This window comes from Colletotrichum aenigma (genome assembly GCF_013390185.1).
Source record: "Colletotrichum aenigma strain Cg56 chromosome Unknown KSG_Cg56_contig07, whole genome shotgun sequence".
Taxonomy (NCBI): Eukaryota; Fungi; Ascomycota; class Sordariomycetes; order Glomerellales; family Glomerellaceae; genus Colletotrichum; species Colletotrichum aenigma.
In genome coordinates, this window is record NW_023500913.1 from 1,322,380 (window position 1) to 1,345,491 (window position 23,112).

General features: G+C 52.7%; 7 protein-coding genes across 7 annotated transcripts; 5 read left to right on the forward strand and 2 right to left on the reverse strand.

Annotated features, from left to right (window-relative positions):
• Positions 1–99: 99 nt before the first annotated feature.
• On the forward strand, positions 100–628 carry CGCA056_v010631 (uncharacterized protein; the record flags this gene model as incomplete). Its single annotated transcript, XM_037325878.1, has 3 exons — positions 100–162; positions 230–333; positions 493–628. 3 exons carry the CDS (start codon positions 100–102, stop codon positions 626–628), a joined length of 303 nt encoding a protein of 100 aa, XP_037175613.1.
• Positions 629–1,985: 1,357 nt separating this feature from the next.
• CGCA056_v010632 (Protein VAC14-like protein) lies at positions 1,986–4,792 on the forward strand (the record flags this gene model as incomplete). Its single annotated transcript, XM_037325879.1, has 8 exons — positions 1,986–2,053; positions 2,159–2,321; positions 2,393–2,560; positions 2,659–3,310; positions 3,369–4,264; positions 4,317–4,441; positions 4,498–4,577; positions 4,629–4,792. The coding sequence occupies 8 exons, from the start codon at positions 1,986–1,988 to the stop codon at positions 4,790–4,792; spliced, it is 2,316 nt and encodes a 771-aa protein (XP_037175703.1).
• A 574-nt stretch (positions 4,793–5,366) lies between these two features.
• CGCA056_v010633 (uncharacterized protein) lies at positions 5,367–6,320 on the reverse strand (the record flags this gene model as incomplete). The annotated part of the gene is made up of 1 exon (XM_037325880.1): positions 5,367–6,320. One exon carries the CDS (start codon positions 6,318–6,320, stop codon positions 5,367–5,369), a length of 954 nt encoding a protein of 317 aa, XP_037175937.1.
• A 779-nt stretch (positions 6,321–7,099) lies between these two features.
• Positions 7,100–8,728, forward strand: CGCA056_v010634 (DnaJ-like protein subfamily C member 3; the record flags this gene model as incomplete). The annotated part of the gene is made up of 2 exons (XM_037325881.1): positions 7,100–8,092; positions 8,147–8,728. The coding sequence occupies 2 exons, from the start codon at positions 7,100–7,102 to the stop codon at positions 8,726–8,728; spliced, it is 1,575 nt and encodes a 524-aa protein (XP_037175616.1).
• A 5,237-nt stretch (positions 8,729–13,965) lies between these two features.
• Positions 13,966–16,511, reverse strand: ATG9 (Autophagy-related protein 9; the record flags this gene model as incomplete). The annotated part of the gene is made up of 4 exons (XM_037325882.1): positions 13,966–14,058; positions 14,286–14,972; positions 15,024–15,750; positions 15,814–16,511. 4 exons carry the CDS (start codon positions 16,509–16,511, stop codon positions 13,966–13,968), a joined length of 2,205 nt encoding a protein of 734 aa, XP_037175615.1.
• A 1,122-nt stretch (positions 16,512–17,633) lies between these two features.
• On the forward strand, positions 17,634–19,827 carry COG6 (Conserved oligomeric Golgi complex subunit 6; the record flags this gene model as incomplete). Its single annotated transcript, XM_037325883.1, has 2 exons — positions 17,634–17,954; positions 18,013–19,827. The coding sequence occupies 2 exons, from the start codon at positions 17,634–17,636 to the stop codon at positions 19,825–19,827; spliced, it is 2,136 nt and encodes a 711-aa protein (XP_037175938.1).
• A 576-nt stretch (positions 19,828–20,403) lies between these two features.
• On the forward strand, positions 20,404–22,993 carry CGCA056_v010637 (putative AAA domain-containing protein; the record flags this gene model as incomplete). The annotated part of the gene is made up of 3 exons (XM_037325884.1): positions 20,404–20,493; positions 20,583–22,698; positions 22,773–22,993. The coding sequence occupies 3 exons, from the start codon at positions 20,404–20,406 to the stop codon at positions 22,991–22,993; spliced, it is 2,427 nt and encodes an 808-aa protein (XP_037175617.1).
• Positions 22,994–23,112: the final 119 nt, after the last annotated feature.

The following is a 23,112-nucleotide window of genomic DNA, read 5'->3' on the forward strand; positions in this document are numbered from 1 at the left end:
TTGATCGGTGGCTCGGAGATCAAGCTTGATTCAATTCTTCGCGTACGAGCCAGAATTTTCGAAGGACTATTGCCTTGAGCGTCTATCAAGCCCTCAACGATGGGAAAGAGCAAGATGGACGACGCTGCGGCTGCGCGTATCCGCAAAGCCCGCGGTGACAAAGTAAATTCCCCGAGGATTTTGTGCCATGAGGTGGACTTCCTCAAAGACAAACAGCTGAACATGACAGGACGACTTCGCTAAGCGTGCCACCATGGCTGCCCAGGCCAATAGAGATAGGGAGGCGTCAAGTAGAGAGCAGAAGGGTGGCTACTCGGGCAGTGGAAGTAAACAGGAAGGGGTAAGAACAAAATAAAACCCCAGGCCTCTTCAGAGCAGGCAGGGCAAGGTACGCTATCAGGATACAGTAATGATAGATTGGAATGCAGTTTGCACGACCCGTCCCAAGTCCAGGTCTCTCGGCAGTAAACCAATTGCTGAACCATGAACAAGAAGACGATTAACAGAAGAGAGGGGTTCAATGAAGGATACGGGAAAAGAAAGCTGGGCAGGGCAGGTTCGGCGAGTGTCTCTGGTGAGTTGCACATTCCACGAGGGGTATGGCGGAGAAGAGAAAAGAGAGTACTGAAACGCACAGTTAGTTCACCGGTCTCGGTCATGGCTTGCGGGACTCGGGGGAGAAGAGAGGGCAGGGGAAAATGGATCAGAACAAAACCAGGGTTGCTCGAAAATGACTGGGACGACCCAAGTGGCTGGAATTTCGGGGAGTTCAAATCGGACGTTAGTAGCCAGGATCAGTGCTGTAAGATAAACTAAAGGGATGCCGGGGTCCGCCAGATGGTAGACGTTGCCATTGGCCTGGAGAAAGAAGATCACATACGGGGCCTTTGGAGGGCGCCGGGACCAGATAGGTGCCTAGTGTATACTAGGAATGGCGGGATGAGGAGACACCATTCAGACATCTTATGAGGGTGTGCGGGTGCGCGGGTGTTTTGCAGCCCGGAAGAGAAGGCTCTGGTCCCCGACTGCAAGACGAAGAAGCCCCCATGGATATGACGGATGCTGCGTACGGGTGTAAGGCCGCGGAATTCCTCATGCGATTGAGAGACCGTTGCCGACAGTTGAAAGCATCCTGACAGCAACTGAGGGGGTGCGTTGTGGAAGGAGGGCGTTGAGACCAAGGAGGAAACTTGGGACCCATAAAGACAAAAGAACCGTTTGGGTGGAGTGGAGGCTTTGTGTTTTGAGAAAAAGAAAGGTGAAAGTAAAGGAGGCGTACGGATATTGCAAATAGGAAGGGCTGCCAGCTTTGGTTCTGCATGGCCTGCGATTGGAGACGACGGGAAGCAATTGCAGATGCGCGTATGATGCTTTGGTGCATACAGAGTTTCTACCTTAGTGTACCATGCAGATAATGGGGCCGGCACCTACTGCGTACTAAGGTATGCAGTACGTGCTAATAATTAAGCCGGGCCCGATCGTCTGTAGTCCCCTCGACGGCGTAGGAAGGTCGGGTACCTAAGGTAAGGTAAGGTGTCGCACGGGATGCATCAAACCCCCTGTACCGGCTCCTGCACCCGCCTGTTTTCTGACGTCTTGCTGCTTGCCAGCCTGCCTCACCTCACCCGTCCTAGGTAGGTACAACCTACTTACTACCTCACCCCCGCCGAGCAGCACATCTTCACCTTCGAGTCTGTGTTCTCTCCTCCTTGGTCCCCCGATTAATCTCCGTCGCCCAAGCTTTGTTTTTTTGGTCTTTCCACGCCCAGTCTAATCGCGACTCAGGTGTGAAGCCATCTGCAACTCCGGTCCAGAGCCGGGCCTCCTTCAGAGCCACGGCCAGAGCCTGACCGCATTGCGTTTGCCAGCCCAATCCACCGCTCTAGCCCTACCCGACCGATTTTCACATCCAACTTTGCAGTCCTAGGACATGTCACTACTGTAGTCTCTCACCGTATCCGTATCTCTTCCCCGCACCAGTAATCATGGATGTTGGTATACAGCGAGCTCTGAACGACAAACTTTACGACAAACGGAAAGTTGGAGCACTTGAGTATGCAACCCCTCCCCTGAACGGGACCTGGCCTCTATCTTCTCCTTGTCGCCATCTTCCATGACCCCCTTCCCCCCCTGTTAGCTGACATCCCACTCTGTTTAGACTCGAGCGCGTCATCCGCGAGTTGGTCGTCACCAGAGACTATTCGAGAGTGCAAGCCATCCTCGAGCAGCTATGCAATGAGTTTGCTTACGCTGTTCACCAGCCCCATGCCAGAAATGGAGGTCTAATCGGCCTGGCTGCCGCTGCCATCGCACTTGGTCCTGTAGGACTCTCTCCTCCCTACCTGGACTCTTAGTTCCTAGTCGCGATACATGTTCAACTAACCATGTCTAGGAACTGCCACGTTATTTGGAAAAGATAGTGCCCCCAGTCTTGGCATGCTTTACGGACCAAGATGCCAGGGTGAGGTACTACGCCTGCGAGGCCATGTACAACATTGCCAAGGTGGCCAAAGGGGAGATCTTGATATACTTTAATGACATATTCGACGCTCTCTGCAAGGTAATGCCCCCGCCTAGCTCATACCTTGCCGCACCACCATTGGGCTGGTATTCTTTTGTCGTGAGCTTGCAATCTGACATGAGTTTCGTGGTTCTTAGCTTGGAGCAGACTCAGAGTTATCCGTCAAGAACGGCGCTGAACTGCTCGACAGACTCATTAAGGACATTGTCTCCGAGTCAGCTGCATCCTACGTATCCGTCTTGGAAGGAGAGTTGGGCCAGGAATTCACCGACAAAGCAGACGCTGAGGATCGCCCTCCTCCGCCGACCGCCTTCTCCTTACGCCGCTTCATACCTCTTCTCCAAGAACGTGTCTGGGTTATCAATCCCTTCACTCGCCAATTCCTTGTTGGCTGGATTACACTGCTCGATTCTATCCCCGATCTCGAGCTGGTAACATTCCTACCTGACTTCTTAGGCGGTTTGCTCAAGTTCTTGAGTGATCCCAATCGAGACGTTCACGTTGCCACCCAGTCTTGCCTAGATAAGTTTCTCAGCGAGATCAAACGGATCTCGAGAGTTAAGAAGGGCATTGCAGAGAGCAAAAAGTCTCGAGAGGGCGGGAAACGCAAACGTGAGGAGTCTGTCGATTCAGGAAGTGTTCAAATTGAGCCCGAAGACGGCGATGAAATCACTTCACACAGCGATGATGAGGGTAGTGGCGAGGAGGACTGGATACCAGGTCAAGATGTCCAAATCAACTACCGAAAGATTCTTGAGATCCTTACAGCTACGCTCGACTCACCCCTTGGTTTGTTTACCTCCTCGCCCCTTGAAACATCGCTCACTCACACTAATTCATACAATAGAAGAAGATTCCCTGCTGGAATCTCTGCGCTGGATTGTCGAGTTTTTGGACATTTGCCCTGAAGAGGTGTTGCCGTTCACCCCCAAAGTCCTGGCGCATATGCTTCCTGCTATGGCCAGCGGCGTCGAATCCATTCGCCAGGCTGCCGCCCGTGTCAACGCCGGCCTAATGGACTATGTTGTTTCGCTGTCAGACGAGCCCGGAATCGGGGGGCTTTCCCACTCTAACACTCGCATACCTCTTTCCAGTGAGCGCCAAGATGGAGCGTCTAGTGCACGCGCTTCTCTTTCTAGCTCTCGGGATTTGGAAATGAGAAGCCCGACTCCTGCTCAGGGACATAACCGGTCCCTCTCAACACCAAACCCACCTTCTTCGACCGCTCATCCCCAGGTTGACTTGGATTATGCCGCAGCGGTCAACGCGCTCACGTTGCTATTCCTCAATGATCATGAGGCAACCCGGGTTGCCGCGCTAACGTGGCTGATCATGCTCCACAGGAAGGCGCCTCGCAAAGTGCTCGCCTTCAATGACGGAACCTTTCCGGCGTTGCTCAAGACACTTTCAGACCCAGCTGAGGCAGTAGTAACCAAGGATCTACAATTGTTATCACAAATATCTCGCAACAGCGAAGATGACTACTTTTCCAACTTTATGGTCAATCTGCTTCAGCTCTTTGCTACCGACAGAAAGTTGCTTGAGACTCGCGGAAACTTGATCATACGCCAGCTCTGTGTTAGCCTCAGCGCCGAGAGAATTTACCGAACACTCGCCGACTGCATAGAAAAAGAGGAAGATGTGGAGTTTGCCAGTATTATGGTGCAGAACCTGAACAACAACCTCATCACAGCACCGGAGCTTTCGGAGCTTCGCAAGAGGCTCCGCAACTTGGAATCCAAGGTAAACAGATCTTCTCCTTGAGGCTTCACCCTCCAGAGCGCTTACACAACAGTACCAGGATGGTCAGACTTTTTTTGTCGCCCTCTTTCGTTCATGGTGTCACAATGCAGTCGCCACTTTCTCTTTGTGCCTCTTGGCCCAAGCCTACGAACAAGCGTACAATCTCCTTCAGATCTTGTAAGCTCCGTACCCTAGATGTGAGTACCCATGGGATGTCTCACTAACTATATCAGCGCCGAGTTGGAAATGACAGTGAACATTCTGATCCAGATCGATAAGCTGGTGCAGTTGATAGAGTCTCCTGTGTTCACCTGTAAGTGGCCGCTCGCCCGTATTGATATGTCTCGCGGCTGACGATGTCAAGATCTTCGATTGCAGCTGCTGGAGCCGGAAAAGTATCCCCATTTGTACAAATGCCTGTATGGACTTCTGATGCTCCTCCCACAATCCTCCGCCTTCGCCGCCTTGAAGAACCGTCTCAACAGTGTCAGCTCGATCGGCTACCTTCATATTGCACCCAAAGTGTGAGTATTCATGGCAGTTCCCCTCATCACCAACCCATAACCACTTGTCGGCTTTGTCCGGCTTGTAAAAAGTAGTGGACTGCAGCTAACCGCAGGCCTACAGAAATCCCAGCCCCGCCACTAGCTCGAGCTATGACAGACCAAACAGGTTGAAAGGCCGAGAGGACGGCATCATCCGTTGGAATGAGCTGCTTGAGAAATTCCGCAGTGTTCAGGAGCGGGCCCGACGGGCTCAGAGACACTCCGGGGACGTTGACGATAGTCGAGGCAGTCTTGGTTTGACAGACTTGCGCTTGGGAGAAGGAGCGGACATCAAGGGGGGCAAGGAGGCACGTAACCCAAGTGGACCACCGGTTCCAGTGAAGGACCCTGCACCTCCGGCCGCGCCACCTGTTAAGCGAGCTGGTCTGGGGATGCGGGGAATAAGGAACTTGGGCGGTGCAGTTAGGGGTAAACGAGCTGGTTGATGTTGTTGTCTTTGACAAGCGAGTTTTGTCTTTAGCGCGTAGTAATTCTAATACCCTAGTGATGCAAGCTGCAGCGTGTGATGTATGCTAAGCTACAGTAGAAAGTGTTCATCATCGGTCCTTGCGGGGACTCTCGCGTTCGACCAAGCCCTCGAAAATGGTGTCTCGGCGCCGGATAATGGCACGGAGATCGGTGCGAAGATTTTCAAGCTGAAGCCGAGCCCTCTGGACGTCGTCTGGAAGGCTCGAAAATTGGGTAACGTGGGCGTCCAATCCTCTCTTCTGGGCCAGGAGCTCAAGATACTTGCTTTCTTCCTGTATGATTTGCTCAATGGCGGGTTGGTCAGAGATGTGCGACTGGTGTGTAGTTGGAAGAAGATGCATGGACCGGTTCGCACTTGAAATTCGGTCCTTCAGCTCGGGCAAACGAGCAGCCATGGCCTTGATTCTTCTTTGCATGTCCAAATTCTGGCGGGCAAGGTCGTTGGTGGGTTTGTAGTCGTCGCTGCGCAGCGTTTGCAGAAGCTCATCTGCAGTAGTAGACTCTTGCTCAATGTACTTCAGTAGTATGTGCACACGAACCCTCATTTGCTCGAGTTCGGACGCTCGGGCATGGAGATTTATCATGGACCAGCCGAGGGTTTCGGCGTCCGGGTACGCCACGGAAAGCTGGCATGAAAGTGTCGCCATAGAGTTGAGGGCAGTACTACCCTCTCGGGTGAGGTGATCCTGAACGGCAGTCAGAATCCTCTCGCGGACGGTGGCCGTTAGGGGCAATTCAGAGAGGCGCGCTTCGGGTTCATGGCAAGCTTCGCTGATTTGATGCAGAGCGGCAGCCTCGGCCCTAGAGACGAGTTCACGTTCCTCATCTGCAGTCTCATTCAGCGAAGCTAGGGCGAGGAGGGCTTTGAGGGTTTCTGGATTCCGCTCGAAAGGCGGGACTGCTCGGCCGTGGAATTTGGCGGTAAGCCAACAGTCAACATAGTTCCAGTCCTTGGCAGTAGAGGCAGCGATGCGTGCTATTGAGGGAGAAAAGATGGCGGTCGACGGTGGGAGGTGAGACATGCTGACGGAGGTAGTAGGCTGATAGTTGGAGACAGCGGCGAAAGGCCGTGATTTTTGTTATTGTTGATTTCTATCCTGCAAAGGAAGGCCAGACCGGGAAGGTACAGAGTTTCTCTGGGTCTGGCAAAGCCGGTGACAATACCAGGTGCCGTGATTTGTTCAAAAAGTGGCTTGCGTGCCGATCAGCGTTAAGGTAGCCGCTACCTGACATGGATTCTGGAGGCTTCCCAGGTACGTAGCCTAATTAGAGGTAGCTACAGTAGCTACCTAAGTGTACCTGTGTGTACGTACAGAACGCGTCAAAGTGGGGCAGATCTGCTCTGGACACTTCAGTGGCTGCAGCCGGCAAGCCGCATTGCTATTGACGGAAGAAGTAAGGTAACATTAGGTTAAATGGGCATAATCGGAACACTTGCGCCGTACCAAATTACCCACGTACGCAGTACGTGTACGTATAGTTTCCTGAAGATGCCAGGGGAGGCTGTGCGACAGCCAGGTGAGAAGCGTTAAGGACTACCTGCCCCACACCCCATCTCCAGCATTATCATTTGTACCGTCCATCAGATCGTGGCGGTCTTTGAGGACAACTTTTCTAATTCGGCCACTTCGACCACATCACTCATCGTCCCCCCTCCATTCCTTTTTCTAGCTTATTGTCTCCTCTCGACCATTTCCACGCGTCTCTCCTTTCCGCAACATCTCTTTTCTCTACCTGTCTCCTCGAGGATTCGCGGCTGCCTTTGGGTGCTCGTCCCGGCCGCCCGGCGTGAGCGACAGCCATGCACATGCACGTTCGCCTATGCGCTCTGGCTTTCGCAGCCACGACACTACTCTCTTCGCCAGCTCTCGCAATTTCAGCCGACGAAATCCCTTCAGATACCCCAGTTTCGTCTTTGCTGTCCTCCGCCCAAGCCCATCTCTCCAAGGGGCAGACGAGCGACGCCCTCGTTTACTATGATGCCGCTATCGCTCGGGATCCCTCCAACTATCTGACCCTCTTCAAGCGCGCCACGACCTACCTCTCCCTCGGACGAACCAACCAGGCGACCGACGATTTCAACAAGGTCTTGGCAATAAAGCCCGGCTTTGAGGGCGCTCACGTTCAATTGGCCAAGATCAAGTCTAAGGTTGCCGACTGGGAAGGCGCAAGGGAACAGTATACTCTGGCAAACAAGGGCGCCACCTCACCCGAGCTCGTCGCCCTCGACGAGGCCAAGGGCGCAGCTCACCTCGCCGAGATAGCAGAGAAAAATGGTGATTGGGAGGCATGCGTCACTCATGCAGGCGAGGCCATCCTTACCGCGAACCGGGCTATCTCGCTCCGCGAGATGAGATCTCGCTGTCGTTTCCAGCGCGGTGAGGTTGAAGAAGGCATGAGTGATCTGCACCACGTCCTGCAGATGCGGCCTGGAGACACTTCACCACATATTAAGATCTCCGCCATCACCTTCTACGGACTAGGCGACCTCCAGAACGGCTTGACCCAGATCAGGAAGTGTCTACACTCCGACCCAGACTCCAAGCCATGCAAAAAGCTCCTGAAGCAGCAAAAGGCCATCGACAAGACTTTGGCCAGGGTAACGAAGGCATTCGACAAGAATCAACCTATGACCGGAGTCAAGTTGTTGATCGACTCGGCCGATGAGACAGGTCTGATCACCGACATCAAGACCCATGTTGAAGAGCTTCGTGCAGATGGCACCATTCCCGCCACTGCCACCTCAGCTCTGTACATCCGCGTGGTGGAAATGGCATGCCAGGGCTATTACGACGTAAGTAGTCGAAGGCGTAGGGCTTTCTCTGGGCAGGGTTAACAGTCATTGCAGATGAATGGCAAGAAAGCTAAACAGCACTGCGATGATGCGCTCGCGCTCGACCCTCGATCGTTTTACGGCCTCCTATTCAAGGCTAAAGTATTGATGGACAAGGAGGAATTCGAGGCTGCCATTAGGTCTTTGGAGGAGGCCAGCAATGCTAGACCTGACAAGAACGACGTCACCCAGCCTCTAATGCAGAAGGCCCAGATCGCGCTGAAACGCAGTCAGACCAAGGATTATTATAAGGTTCTAGGTGTATCCCATGATGTTGATGAGCGTCAAATCAAGCAGGCTTATCGCAAGCTGTCAAAGCTGCACCACCCGGATAAGGCTGCCAAGCAGGGTCTCACCAAAGAGGAAGCCGAGAAGAAGATGGCGGCCATCAACGAGGCGTACGAGATTCTAAGCAACCCGGAGCTTCGCGAGCGCTTCGATCGCGGCGACGATCCCAATAATCAACAGCAAGGCAGCCCTTTCCAAGGAAATCCCTTTGGCGGAGGCCATCCATTCATGTTCCAGCAGGGTGGGGGAGGTGGAAGTCAGCAATTCCATTTCAAGTTTGGTGGCGGTGGTGGCGGGTTCCCATTCTAGAGGGAGCTCGGCAGTATGAAGGAGTTACCGGTAATAACTTCAGCCTGGAGTTCATGGGCCTAGTTCATCAGTGGCATATATTACACGTCACTTCTTGGTATTGCCAGCAAGAAGTTGGTAAAGTAACTCGACCAGTCTTGGTCACTTACTTTCATCCCCAAGATTATTGTGCCAGCGGAATGTAGAACATGAGTTTCTTCGCAAAATCGGCTCGCGTGATACTCCAATGTCCGCAGTTAGCTCGCTGCTTGTCCATAAGTCTGTCTACGAGTGACGTATCTATCCTCATGGTTCCTGCGAGCGGGGCTTGGCTCGTGTCAAGTCGCAATACATTACGGGGTCATTGACAGTGCTTCGACATCCATTCCGTCCATGTGTCATATAGCAGTCTTCATGCGGCTCCGCTTACCAAAGCCATGTCCAAAGCAGGCCAGATAGTTGGCGTCGAGTGATAGGTGAGGTTGATCACATCTACAACCCCTTCCCCCTGGCGAAGGGCAGGTCGACAGATCAACGACGGAGCACAATGAGTGAGATGTATTGCGGCCAAAGGTTGCCCGAACAAGCCCAGCAAGTGCTCGTCGCAGAGTCAACTGGATTGCGAGGGCCAGTTGTGACAGTCTCGATCAGTGGGCAAAGCCAATTTGGAGGAGTAAGAGATGATATTCCAGATTAACGTCTGCAAATCCATCCCCGAGCATACCACCTCCCGACGAGTGTCATTTTCCGACGCCAGCATGTTGAATATCTTTTGAAAATATAGCACTTTGCCAAAACGGCTCTCCAGCAACATATACAGCCCGCTTGCGAGTTGACCGACTATCAGCGTCCATGTTACAACACAAGGAGGTGTTGATTTCCTTCTTTGGGGTAGAAGCTCTCGCTAGGAGTGGTACACTGTGCTCCTCCAGCGTTCCGTTGCTGTAATTCCCGGCACCAGGCCAATTATTGCTCGGGTGTGGGAATCGACCCTTCCTTGCTCCGCCGTCTAAGATTTTACACTACCGCTCTAAACGGTCACAAAATTCGCCAACAACCCCTCTCTATGTGCAAAGCAGCAAACCGCTTCAAGGTGAAAGATCGTTCCTTGCGATGAAGTAAGCCCTATGAGAGAAGATCGTTAGTTCCCGCCATCACTTCCATACGTCTGTCCAATCAAAGAGGATGAACCTACTTGGAAGCCTCATAAGCAGACCAGCAAATAGCCGTGCTGGGCATGGTCGTCACTACACGGGGGCGCACACCCTTGAAGAATCCCCGAAAGCCCTCTCGCTCGTAAAGTAACCGGCACCCGGCCATGAAGCCGTTGACGTTTCTCAGCGCCGGGTCGGTCGCAGTTCCTCGTGTCTGCAACATAGTCTTGATCACATCCATGGGCGTGGTTAAGGCGGCGGCAAAACCTCCAGCGACAGCGCCAGCCAGACAATGCGTTGTCGGGTCGTACTTCTTGCTCGGGTTCATCGCCGTTGAAATAGACTCATAGGCGAGGAACTGCAGAGCAGTGAAGGGAACCGTCATCGAGAGGGTGGTAGGGTAGGAAACGTAGAAAGCTGCCAGTCCCTCGGTCTTGTAGACGTACTTAGCACAGTCCGTCATGGAGCGGTACATTTTGGCAGAGTCCTGGATTTGCATTCGCTGTTTGATGACTGGAGGCGCGAGTAAGTTGTCCGCGTTCCTAAGGGCAGGTGCTTCGCAAGCTACTTACCATCGAAGGGGTTCATAAGCGCATCGCTTGCGATGGTAGCACAAGCTCCACTAGTAGCTATCACGCTGTGTTAGCCATATAGTTCGCTCGGCCTGCGCAAAACAACTCACCAGCAGCGAGGGGATGGTGAACACCCGCCTGGTTGCCTCCCATAACATGCTTGACGGCCTCGTACGTAGCAAAGTAAACAGCATGGGCAGGGCCTGATGCAATTAGTACGGGAACTTCAAGGTTTGAGGCCAGCTGGGGCAGGGCACTCACCAGCTCCAGCGACAACACTGGACATGCCTCTCCACAAGCTGAGGACTCCCTCTCGGCTGGCTATGCGGTATGTACCTTGGATCACGCCGTTGTAGACAGCTGAGGGGTTAGGGTTGAGGACTTGCATTCGGGTCTGGAAACTCCGTATTAGCAGACGGCGAGGATACGTACGCAAAGGAAAGCGCTGCCAACCGTACCTTAATGGCATCGATGGGATACATGACGGTATGCTCCTGCGTGTATTGAGAATCAGCTTCGAACCTTTAAGCAATCCATCCGGCCAAAGCCAAGCTCCATAAGATGGGACAAAACGTACAGCTATGCCCGCGAACGCCCCGGCCGCCATATTTTGGACCAGGGAGAAGTTGGGAGGGAGCGATTCGTAGCTATGGAATATTCCCAGTCAGCAATCATAATTGCTGCCACAAAGATGCATTGAGAACGGGCCGGGCGGATGTGGGTAGATGGGCGAGAGGAGTGCGCACTCATATTCCTCGACGGGCTCTGCATTGGGCTGGGCCATTGCGGCCGCAGCGTCAGATGCTTCGCCGAAAGGCTTAGGCTGAAGAGCCGCCAGATTGACAGCTTGCGGGGGAGGCGACAGAATTGCCGTGAGCGCCAGCGATTGCGGCGGATTGAGCTCTCGTTGAGCCGTACTCAAGGATCGTGTTGTCGATTGTCTCGGTGTCCTTTTTTTGGCCTGGAGGACTGAAGGGTTTGCGCGTAGGTGCGACAAGACAGATGCCGGGTCGGCCGGAGGGGAGCGAATGGGGTTCGGCGCGGGAGAAATCGCATGTAAACTCGAAGTGATCACTGAAGATAGCTCATCGGCGAGCGGCGCAGTAGTTGCAAATTGCGATGCACGGTCAGCGAGGACGCAAGAACAAAGTCAAGGTTGCAGGCGAGTCAAGGTTGACGGGATTGGAGACGGGGCAAGAGGGCAGAGTGGTTTGGGGAGAAGGGCGAAAAAAAGAAGTAAAAAAAAGAAGAAAAAAAGGACACTAGCAGAGACCATGTACCTGTAGGCGAAGACAGGCAAATATATCTCGCTTAGTACTTTGATGTGTTAAGATACCTTAGCTTCGGACTTTTGATCCCAGTAGGTGGAAACAAACTTAGGTGTAATACACCTACCTCGGGTCACCTGGTTAGGCCTGATGCTTTCTCCCTCTTACGCTTTTACCCTCCATCACCTCTGCCTCCCCAGGGTATCACTGTACGCTGTATTGATATGTACATTTAGTAATGGGCGCGAGTCCTGAAGGATATACTGCCGGACGAAGGTTTGGCCACATGGTCCGAAGGACCGAAAATTTTGTATCCCACTTCGTCCGGTGTCGACGGTGTCGAGCGAACGTCGGGGTTGTCTGCGGCCTCGGAGACAAAGGCCGGCTTTCTTCACCTCATTTATCCTTACACAGGTACCTTACCTAGCTCGATAACCCCGGCTTGTTCCCTAAGGTGGACTTTCCCCTTCGAAAGCGCAGTACGCTTCGTAAACAACATCATAATGCACCAACTGTATGGTTTGAGTCCGTCATGGCTACTTTAAATGCAATGTGTACGCACTTCGCGTCGTGTGTATTGGAACTCAATTGGGGACGCCAGTGCCTTTCAGCTCGGGTGAAAGTTGTAACCTGAGTTAAGTGAGTTTGAGGGAGTACTTCAGGGACCTCAGCTGCGGCACGTCCAAGCTGGAATGAATGGGATGGGCCTCCATTGCATGGAAAGCTCAAATGGTATTAGCAAGCGGGTGAGGCCCCTCCCCAGTGCCTTTCATCGGTCCAGCTCCCCTCCCCCACTAAGCGCTCCGCAGCGAGTGGCTACCTTAGGTAGGCAGAGCACCTTAGTGGCACCACGACAGCCTCGGAGCAACAGACGACCCGTCATCGATTGTGCGAGGTGCCCTGTTCAACTTAACGCCCGAGGTGTCTACCATCCATCTCGGTTTATATTTTATTTTATCTAAACCATCTGATAAAGGTAGATAGGTAGAAAAGATGACCCCGGCATCTAGAAGCCGTCCGGGGCCCCTCCATTGGTACGTACCCTCTACACAGGTGCCGTAGTAAAACTCTCAGAAACTTTCCTAGGCCCTCACGGTTCCCATATCACACACTTTTCCCCTTTTTAAAATCTAGTGCTGCCAGTAAGTGTAGTACTGAGTAGACCGGATGGCTGGACTTTAATATGCATACTCGACGTCGGATTCAGTACCTCGTCTTTCGTTATTTTATTCCATCCATCTACCATCGCCTGTTGCTTCGGCATGCTACTGGCGCTGGTTTCTGTCAACTGACTACATAGGCCAGCTGGTAATACCAACACTTTGGCAACTTAGCGAAAGGTACGACAATAGTCCTAGAGCTGACCGCTACAGGGCGTTCAAGAGCTTCCCAAAAAACCCTGGCCCGCTAAATACTTATGTTTGCTGGTAAATCCAACGCGTGACCGCCGCATCGTTCTGCCTGTGCGTGGCCTCTCTTGTCATTCATCTCGCCGTGTCTTAGCGATCGCCGCACACGCCGATTTCGACGTCGGGTTCTTCGGAGTTACGACGTCCCCTCGCCAGCCCGACGTCGTCTCCAAATAACACCTCCGCCGTCCTTGTCCGCCGAGTTCCGACGCCATCATTTGGCAACTCAACTACGGTCACACTGATCAGATCTCCAAGCTCTGAAATCTCGCCTCTCACAGAACACTCCCCGGCCATACTGATTCCGCCAATACCTTTAGGCTTCATAAGAATATCAATTTACGTCCAGTATTTTCTACCTGAATGTCCACAGGGTCCTGTTGCAGCAGCATTCTTTCCCGGCACTCTTTAAGACATCGTGACCATGCAATCCATGCACCTCACACAATCTTGTACACCAGAACGCCACCAACCTGATATCCTTTCTTCGGGCAGTAGTCTATCCTCGCTGCACCTTAAAGTGCTCCACTTTGGCGATCTGTGCGGTGTGCCTGTTGAAATTGATAAATCAGTCCCAAGACCCCAGCGTCTTGCCCCCCAGTCTCCGTAGTCGTGCTATTCTCCCGACTCAACCCTTTCGGAGGCGATGTTTCCCAAACCGATTCCCCTAGGGGCCCAGCTCCCTCAAAACCTTCGTCCTCGAACTGTACTTGCGAATCCAATTCCTCGCCCATCCCAAGGCTATCTTCCGTCGTCTCCTCGATGATTTCTCCGCCCTGATATCCACCCCGACTCCCTCGGCTCCGATGAGTGCTTCGGGCGCCGAACCCCGCCGAAGCTGGTTGGTGGTGTGGGTCAAGAAGCATCGATGCCATCGGCGACGGGGCTGTCAATGAAGGCCCAAATCGTGGCGTCCGGTTTTGTTGCCCCATACCACCTCCGGGTGCTCTGCTTCTTGTGAGATCGTAACGTCCCACTCTAGAGCTCTGCATTTCGGCCGCTAAAGTGGGCGATTGAAGTCCAGGGAAGGCCGGCGGCGGGTGGAATGGATGCCGACTTCCAGGGGGGATGTGACCAGGAATGCCCGTCTTCGGATTGATCACATAATTATCTAGAAATCCGTAGTAGGATGCCGCCATTTTTCCATGCTTGGTTGAGTAGTAGTCGTCACGTACATCTCCGGTTGCCACCTGAAACTTGGCCCCTTCCGCGCCCTTCTTGAAGTCGAAAACGGCAAACGAGCAGACGTAGCCGACGCCGTCCACATGTATCGTGAACTCTCGGAAGAAGTCGATGATTTGGTCGCTACACTTGGGCGCCGAGAAGATGAGAACCAGAGACGCCGTGAGTATACCGACAATCTCCTCGACCAATATCAATACCTTGAGCTTGTAAAGCTCTGAAAACTCTCTCTTGACTTCCGCGGTATGGAGTCGAGCTTCCCAGTGAGCTGGCATGTAGTGTATGAAGCTGATGACGTTACGCAAGGCGTACTCAGGGTTGAAAACGGTGGTTTCCTCGGAGATCATGCCTCTCGCGGCCGCCCAGGCTGCAGCGAATAATCCAATGTAGAAGAGTGCCGACTTCCCGAACAGTAGTTCAAAGCCCAAAAAGTGTTCGGGCTCTAAGAATGATGCAATGGCTAGAACGGATGTGATCGCACCAGCAATAAAGGTTACCGATCTAGCAAACTGCTCTGTCAATCTCTTCGGGAACTGGTCAATATACGCATGAGCGGCCGGATACGACATATTGAGCCGTTCCTGAAACAAGTGTGGAAGTTCATTGAATTCCCTGAACTTCCATTCGGCAAGCGGTGTGTATCTCCTGTGACTAAAAGTCCCTGGGTCCTTTTGGTATTCCTGGAGGGGTTTTGATTAGCAACTTTCCCAGATCGGGATTACATAGCTTACGTTGTAGTACGTCAAAGCATGTACGATAATGAGATACGCAACCACGAATGGTCCTATCAGCAGATTGATGAAGCCGGCGAACATAAGTCTAGTCTTCAACATTGCGCTTAGCTGCCCTCGGCGATCTGCTTTGAGAAACTCCTGGTTCACCTGATTACTCTCGTCGAAGATAAAACCCAAAATGCTGAAATGTAGGTTCCATTCTAGACTTCTCGAGAAGAACTGATGCTTTCCCATGAACGGAACGGGAAGCGTCAGGTCAAGCACGTCCTTGTTCATCATGGCTATCAAGTAGTTTTCTCTCCGCATTAGTCGATTCGCAATGTCGTGGGCGTCAAGCCGCTCTTTGGATTGGTTCCGTATCCAGCGCCGCTGTGACGGGGTGATATTTATTGCAGTCTTGGGATTCGCATCTCTCAATGACATAACACGCGAGACGATGTCTTGCCAAGAAACCGTCTGCATATCTTCCTCGGGTATCTCGAGCAGATATGTGTAAAAGTTGCGCATATTGTGCAGTCTCCGGAGATCGACTGAAAATTGGACGGCTTTCCAAATGAAGTAGAAGACATACAGCCAAAGACCAAAACTCCAAAGGAATGACATTTTCCTAGTGCATTGCGGAATCACGATTTCGCTTAGCGACTTTCTACTTCGGTCGGAGAGAAGTGAATAGTCAACACATTGTGACATGAAGGTAAGGAACACCGCGAAGAAAGCAGACTCTCTACAGGTCTGTTAGTATTCGATTCCACTACGATTTGGTTTGCATGATAGATTGAATACTCACAAAAGGTGCAATGCTCGAGCACACACGATGCACCAGAAGCCGCTGCCTCGGTAGTAGGAATACACGTCTTGTATGAAGAAGTCAAGGTTCGAAACGTTGACCCATCGCCAGAGGGCCTTCTCCTTCTCATTGCCCGGCGAGAAACCTCGCGCGATGCGCCTGGGTTGCGATTTGAAGGGTTTAACGCTATCTGCCGGATGCAGCCTCTGTTGGGCTTGAGCCGCCTCCCACTGACCATGAGTTCGTCGATCGGACGGACCAGGTATGGCTTGCTGCTGCGTTGAGCCTACGGGCTGTTTTCTGCGGTTCAATTCTTTTGCGCCCGCCTCCACCTCGTGCGGTTCGACGAGAAGAGAAGCGGGAACATCGTTGTCTCCATCTTCTTCATGACCCAGCCATGCCGGTCCTGTGTCGCGTCGAGCTCCGGTTCGCTGTGAGCCTCGCGTGACGGTTTGTTGGGGGCTTCTGACGAGGTTGGCGTTGCTGTCGAGAGTTGTGCGGCTGTCGTCGACGGCAAGATCCCGTGCGTGATCAAGGTCATAGTCCTGGAATTGTTCCTTTAAATTCTCCTCGTCGACATCGAGTCCGGCCTGGTCTTCGATGTCAAGATCCTCGTCACGTCTGCCTCTTAACTCCTCGTAAAATGATCTGGATCCTCTTGCGGGAGGACCCAGCCGTGAGAAGATGTTGGAAGCCATGCTGACTGTGTGGTGCAACAAGAATTTCGAAGTGTTACTGACGGTATGCACTCGTTACGCATGTCGACTGATGCATGTTTTGGAGAAGATGGCTTGAAAACAGAGTTGGGATCGACGTTTGAGAATAGGAGGATCGGTCTTCTAGTGCTGTTAGAAATGAGTTAGCTACAAAGACGAAGTGGCAGTTTAAGATAAGCTGGCTAAAGGACATATGTCTGTCGTTTAATAATAGTCATGTGTTCAGGTACGACGCGCGCAGGTGACCGAGGTGCTCGCGGAAGATGGGAATGAATACCTTCTGGGATAGATCTTTAACTTGTCCGAAGTCGCCTCTTTTGGGGTTGCTGGTGTTTGTGTTTGTGGCTAATGCTGAGGTGACATGTGCAGATGGTACCTCCAAGTTCGATAGAGGCATCACGAGACGAATGTAACAGCAAGCTAAGTAGTTGACTGCAAGATTCGGATGCGCGAGGCGTGACCAACTGATGCTCGAAAGGTGTCTGGGATCAGGTGCGTGTCTACCTGGTACCTAATACCTACCTACCTACCTTACCGTTTACCTTATCGGATAAGACAGAAGTCTACAGCTACAGAGTACAGTCCATGACTTAATGACGTGGGCGTTTTGGGAGTGGGTCGGCAGGGCGGTTAGCACTGGTATTGCCGTACTTATTCCAGGCCGCCTTCCTTTCATAACTGTTTCATCCATAAGTTACCTTAGGCGTGGGCGGGGTGAAGGAAAGTCATTGCAGTACCTTACCTTAGCCAATCCTGATACCGAGGTATCTAAGTAGGTGTCTTAGGTCTCCACACAGTGCTTACCTACTTACCTTAGGTAGGTATACTCGCTCTCACAGCTGTGTGCGCCCAAGCCATCTGTAACATCCGTTCGTCTCCCTAGGTGCTCAACCTCCCTTGTTCGTTGCTTACCTACCTGAGCTTGATACCCTTGGCAGTCGGAATAAACGACAGTGCCAGAAGACGCGTCAACCTACAGCCTCTACCCTTGACAAGTCGGCGACGTAGCACATCGTACGAACCGCAACTTGGCTTGCAGCACTTTCCTCCTCTCCTGGTCAATGGCAGATTGATGAGGCGGTCCTCCAACTTTCTCCACGGAACATGGCGTCGGCAAAAGCTCCAGTGTCCTTGAGACCGCTACCTGTGCGAGATGTGTCCAATTCGTCCAGTTCGGCCACTTCGTCTCAACCTCCTCCCCCAACGCCCACATCGCTCAGAAGCCATAACCCCCTCACTTCCAAAGTCACGACGGTTCTGTCAACCTCATACGCCGACTCAGAATTTCGGGACGCTCTACAGCTTCTCGACGGCAGGAGCCTGAAGAACACTCCCGAAACACGTCGGCAGTTACGCCTGGAGCTGCAGAAAGAGGTTATTGACAGTAACGGTGAAATCGTATTTCAATTTGGTCGCGTGGCAGACGTAAGTTTTCTTGACCCGTTAGACTTGCCCAGCCCGTTCCTCTGACCAATCTTTCTAGCAACTTCGCCGCATAGGAGCTACCCTGGACAAGCTCAACAACAACTACCAGCATGTGAGAAGTCGCATCACTGCCGCGCACCAGAACACAGACCCTATCTTAACAGAAGCCTCTTCCTTGATTCATCAGCGGGCTGAGGTTGACTCAAAACAACACATACTCAAGACTTTGCGTAGCCACTTCATACTTTCCGACCATGAGGTTGCCTCCCTAACGTCGACTGCCGAACCTGTAGATGACAGCTTCTTCACCGCTCTCACCAAGGCAAAACGCATTAGCAAGGACTGTGAGATCTTGCTCGGCTTTGAGAAGCAAACGCTTGGCCTGGAGATCATGGACCAGACATCCAAGAATCTCAATCTCGCGTTTCAAAAACTGTACAAATGGGTACAGCGTGAATTTAAAACGCTCAATCTCGAAAACCCTCAGATGAACTCATCTATTCGCCGCGCTATTCGAGTCCTGGCAGAACGACCTTCGCTTTTCCAGAATTGCCTAGACTTCTTTGCCGAAGCTAGAGAGCGCATTCTCTCTGACTCTTTCAACTTAGCACTGACGGGTACGACGGGTTCGGGCGTAGAAGACCATTCTGTCAAGCCCATCGAAATGGCCGCCCACGATCCCCTGCGTTATGTTGGCGACATGCTTGCTTGGATACACTCAGCGACAGTGAGCGAGCGAGAAGCACTCGAGATCCTGTTCGTATCAGAAGGTGACGAGATTGCCAAGGGGCTGCAGTCAGGTCGGGCGAACGAGTTGTGGCAGCTTCTGGATGATGGAGAAGGGGATGCGGCTGGCGATTACGACGCTCTGAAAGCGCTAAATGATCTCGTAGACCGAGACGTGTCCGGGGCGACTCGGATTCTGCGCCAGAGGGTTGAGCAGGTCATTCAGTCAAACGAGGAGACCATCTTGGCTTACAAGCTCGCAAACATTCTCGGTTTCTACCGCTTCACCTTCACGAAGTTGCTGGGCAGCCAGTGTGGCCTGCTGGATCTCATGTCTGGTCTTGAAGCAGGGGCACTCAGACAGTTCAGGTCACTTATGCGAGACCATATTGCAACGCTGCAGGGTGACTTTCAACAAACGCCTTCTGATCTTGGGCCGCCGGACTTCTTGCTCGACGCGTTGAAACAGCTAACTGCTGTTATGAAGACATATGAGATCTCCCTAGCGACTTCTTCGGACCGTGAGAGTGACTTCCAGCCAATTCTCTCGGAGGCCTTTGAGCCGTTCTTGTCTGGGTGTAAAAACATGGCCCGGGGTGTTGGCTCTCCAGCAGACGCGATATTCCTGACTAACTGCTTGCTTGCAGCCAAGCAGACGTTGGAGCCATTTGATTTCACCCAGAGAAGGTCGCAGCAGTTGCAAGAGGGAATCGAGCGAGAGAGCGAGAAGCTCGCAGAAGGGCAGTACCAGTTTTTCAGGCGCGGTTCAGGGCTTGAAAAGATACTTGACGCCTTGAGTAAGTTTACAACAGAAAGCAGCGATGTTGGGAAGGCGGCATCACTCGAAGTGTTGCAGCCAGAAGCCATGAGCAGGGCCAGGCAGATTCTTGACGACTTCCTACCGTCGGCACTGATGGATGCTGTGGAGAACGTGAAGCACCTGCAAGACTCGGTTCTCGCAAGGGGACTCACGGAAAAAGCAGCTGCGAGGTTTTGCGACGACTTTGAGCATATTGAACAGATGCTGCTTTTGGTGGACGAGATGGCCGGCAGAGATGAGGATGCTGATGAAAAGCTTGATGAACATGTTTCATTGCGCGCCCTGTTTCCCAGAACAACTGGGGAGATTAGGGTGCTGCTGTCGTGAGGACTTTCGCTTCATGATAGGTAATGTTAAAAAGCATACATCGAACCCCGATGAATAAAGCATACCTAGTCAACTCTTAGCAGCCTATAGCGTCTAGCGTGTATACTTGCGGCTGCTGTTTGCAGCAGAGATGACCCCTGTGAGGAAGGTGCCTAAAGTCACCACAGTACGTGGGGTACCTAGTGACTAGGTAAGATAGGGAGGTAAGATGGTTCCATCGACCTGAAGGATCTGACGCAGTCTGCTTGCTGGCTACGTGCCATAGGGCTGGTTCAGTATCGCTTTCGCTCCCCTACCCTGGCTTCGGCCGAGCTAGTGTAGCGACGTCACTACCCCCTCTGTCACTCAACCGGCCAACCTACCTACCTACCTAACTACCTAACCACCCACCTACCGCGCCCTCTTAGTCAGTCGTCTTTGAAAAACAAAGGCCTGGGAACCGTCACTTCTTGATTCCACGACAACAGACACCACTTTGCGACCCGAAACCAAGGCAAAGCACTGAAGGAGACCTTATCCGCAGATTTAGTGCCAGGCCGGGACGACTATGGTGTTGCAACCCTCGTCATTACCACTATGTCACGCTCCCGAGCTCTCGCTGTCCTACAGAAGACGTACGATGACAGCTATTTGAAGTGCTCGACTGCTGTCTACTACGAAAGCCAGGTGTGTGATGATCGGGGAAACCATAGCCCTTCTCGACCATGTCCTTTCTTTCTTTCCTTCCTGCTGATGCGAACCGTCCTTACTTTCAGGGCGACGAGAGCGAGGCGATGCGATGCTGGAAGAATGCCTTGGAACAAATTTATGATCAACACGTTACCAAGCTGCTACCCAACTATGTGGCTAGATCCGAGACGGAGGAAGCCTTGATAGATTCCTTGCGTCAACTAGAGCTCCAGTGCAAAGAGCGCATTGACCTGCTTGAAGCGTTACGGATATCCCGACAAGACGCCGCCATGACAACCCAAAACTCCAACGCTGCACCGCCGCTATCAACCTCTCCCGAGCCGTCACATGTGTCGACACCGGAACGAGGCTGGATCGGCCAGGGGACAGTCCCGGCTATCAGGTACCCTGAGCTTTCGCGGCCCGCACTGCCCAAACGCTCTTCCATGGCCACAAAAACGTCGTCAGACCATGCTGCAGTTGGACGCGGCCAGAGTCCTTCCAATACATCACCATTTATCGGTCCCGTGTTACCCACCGGCACGGTTTCCACAAAAGAGCAGGCAATGCGATCACCAAGTCCTGAGAAATATACCATGCGGACCACTTTGAGATCGGGCAAATCCGGGGAAAAGACGCCCAGATCGAGCCGGAAGTTATCAAAGCCTGAAGGCCCTGGCGCGAGCAAAGCAGCCACCTTGGCTTGGAGCGCTATCAACTCCCGAGACCGGTTTTCAAGGACTTCCCAAGTGATCTCAGAGCCTTCGTCTTCTACGCTGCCGTTAGCTACGCCCCCAGAGCAACCACGCAAGCCTTCTCCCGCCGCTACCCAGTGGGATGCCCACACCCGTAGGCTTGTCACACCTCGAGAATTGCCCTCGACATCCACGGACACGCTTAGCAGCGTGCGAAACTCAGAAGATCTTTCATACGCCCGCCCTTCTGCGCTGTCTGTCAGTGCCGCGTCAAGTGCTTTGAATGCCATGTCTGTCCAGGATACATCCCCTGTGGAACAAAGCACGCCAAAGCAAGAAAGGTTGTGGCGATCAAGAGACCAACCTTCTTCGGTCCCACGAAGCAGGATATCTCCACACAATCGAACCACTTCACCGGATGCAGACGATCTAACTTTGCGGCGCAAAAGCTCTTCAGATGTCACCAAAATTCGGAGGAAACCTGTTGCTGATACGATCAACCGGTCAGCTCGACAAATCGCTAGTTTCTCCGAACAGGATAGAGTGACCCGATTCCGCCGCCAAACCCAACAGCCGCGGAGAAACTCGTCGGCCAGTTGCTCCGATGACACTGCAGCAACCCCGAAACTCCCCGAGAGAAGGCGCAAGGGCAAGCACAAGGAAGACGCGCTAGTAGCTGACGCTAGCGTAGGTTCGTCAGAAGATTCTGTTGAAGGTGACAGCGAGAGGACGGCTGCGAAGGCTGTCTGGAAGGAGAAGAAGAAACGGATCTTGAAAAATCTGCCCGCCGGGGTCGACGAGACGGCCGCGAAACAGATTCTCAATGAGATAGTTGTTCAGGGCGACGAAGTTCACTGGAACGACGTTGCTGGGCTCGAAATAGCCAAGAACGCGCTGAGAGAGACGGTGGTGTATCCATTTTTGCGTCCGGACTTGTTCATGGGGCTTCGGGAGCCCGCGAGAGGCATGCTGCTTTTCGGTCCACCCGGGACAGGAAAAACTATGCTGGCTCGAGCTGTGGCAACAGAGTCCAAGTCGGCATTCTTCTCCATATCTGCTAGCAGTCTGACAAGCAAGTATCTTGGCGAATCGGAAAAGCTTGTACGAGCGCTGTTCAGTTTAGCAAAGGCATTGGCACCAAGCATCATCTTTGTCGATGAAATCGACTCGCTACTATCGCAACGATCTGGGTCAGGAGAACACGAAGCGACGAGGCGGATCAAAACCGAATTTCTGATTCAGTGGAGTGATCTGCAGCGTGCTGCTGCTGGAAGAGCGGTCGATGAAAAGGACGTCAATCGCGGCGATCCCAATCGTGTTCTCGTTCTAGCGGCAACCAATTTGCCCTGGGCCATTGACGAGGCTGCCCGCCGCAGGTTTGTTAGACGTCAATACATACCACTGCCCGAACCGAAGACCCGCTCCACGCAACTTCGGACACTTTTGGGTCAGCAGAAGCATAGCCTTACGGACCACGACATTGAAAAACTCATTGACCTCACAGATGGTCAGTATCATCCCCATAAAGCTACTTGGCTTGCCTTGCCTGGCGGATATCAACATTGACATTGAGCGTGATAGGCTTTTCCGGATCTGACATCACAGCTTTGGCCAAGGACGCGGCAATGGGCCCCCTTCGATCCTTGGGCGAGGCACTGCTGACTATGACGATGGATGAAATCCGACCCATTGGGCTTGCGGACTTTGAGGCAAGTCTTACCACAATTCGGCCAAGCGTGAGCAAGGCAGGATTGAAGGAATATGAAGATTGGGCGAGAGAGTTTGGAGAAAGAGGCGGGTAAGAGCTAGCAACTGATGGCGAGGGCTGCATTCGCTCTATGTGATTTGCAAAGGGCCCGGGAAAGACATAGCGGGAAAACATGATACCCAAAGTAGCGATCGGTCGGTTACTGGCGCAGAG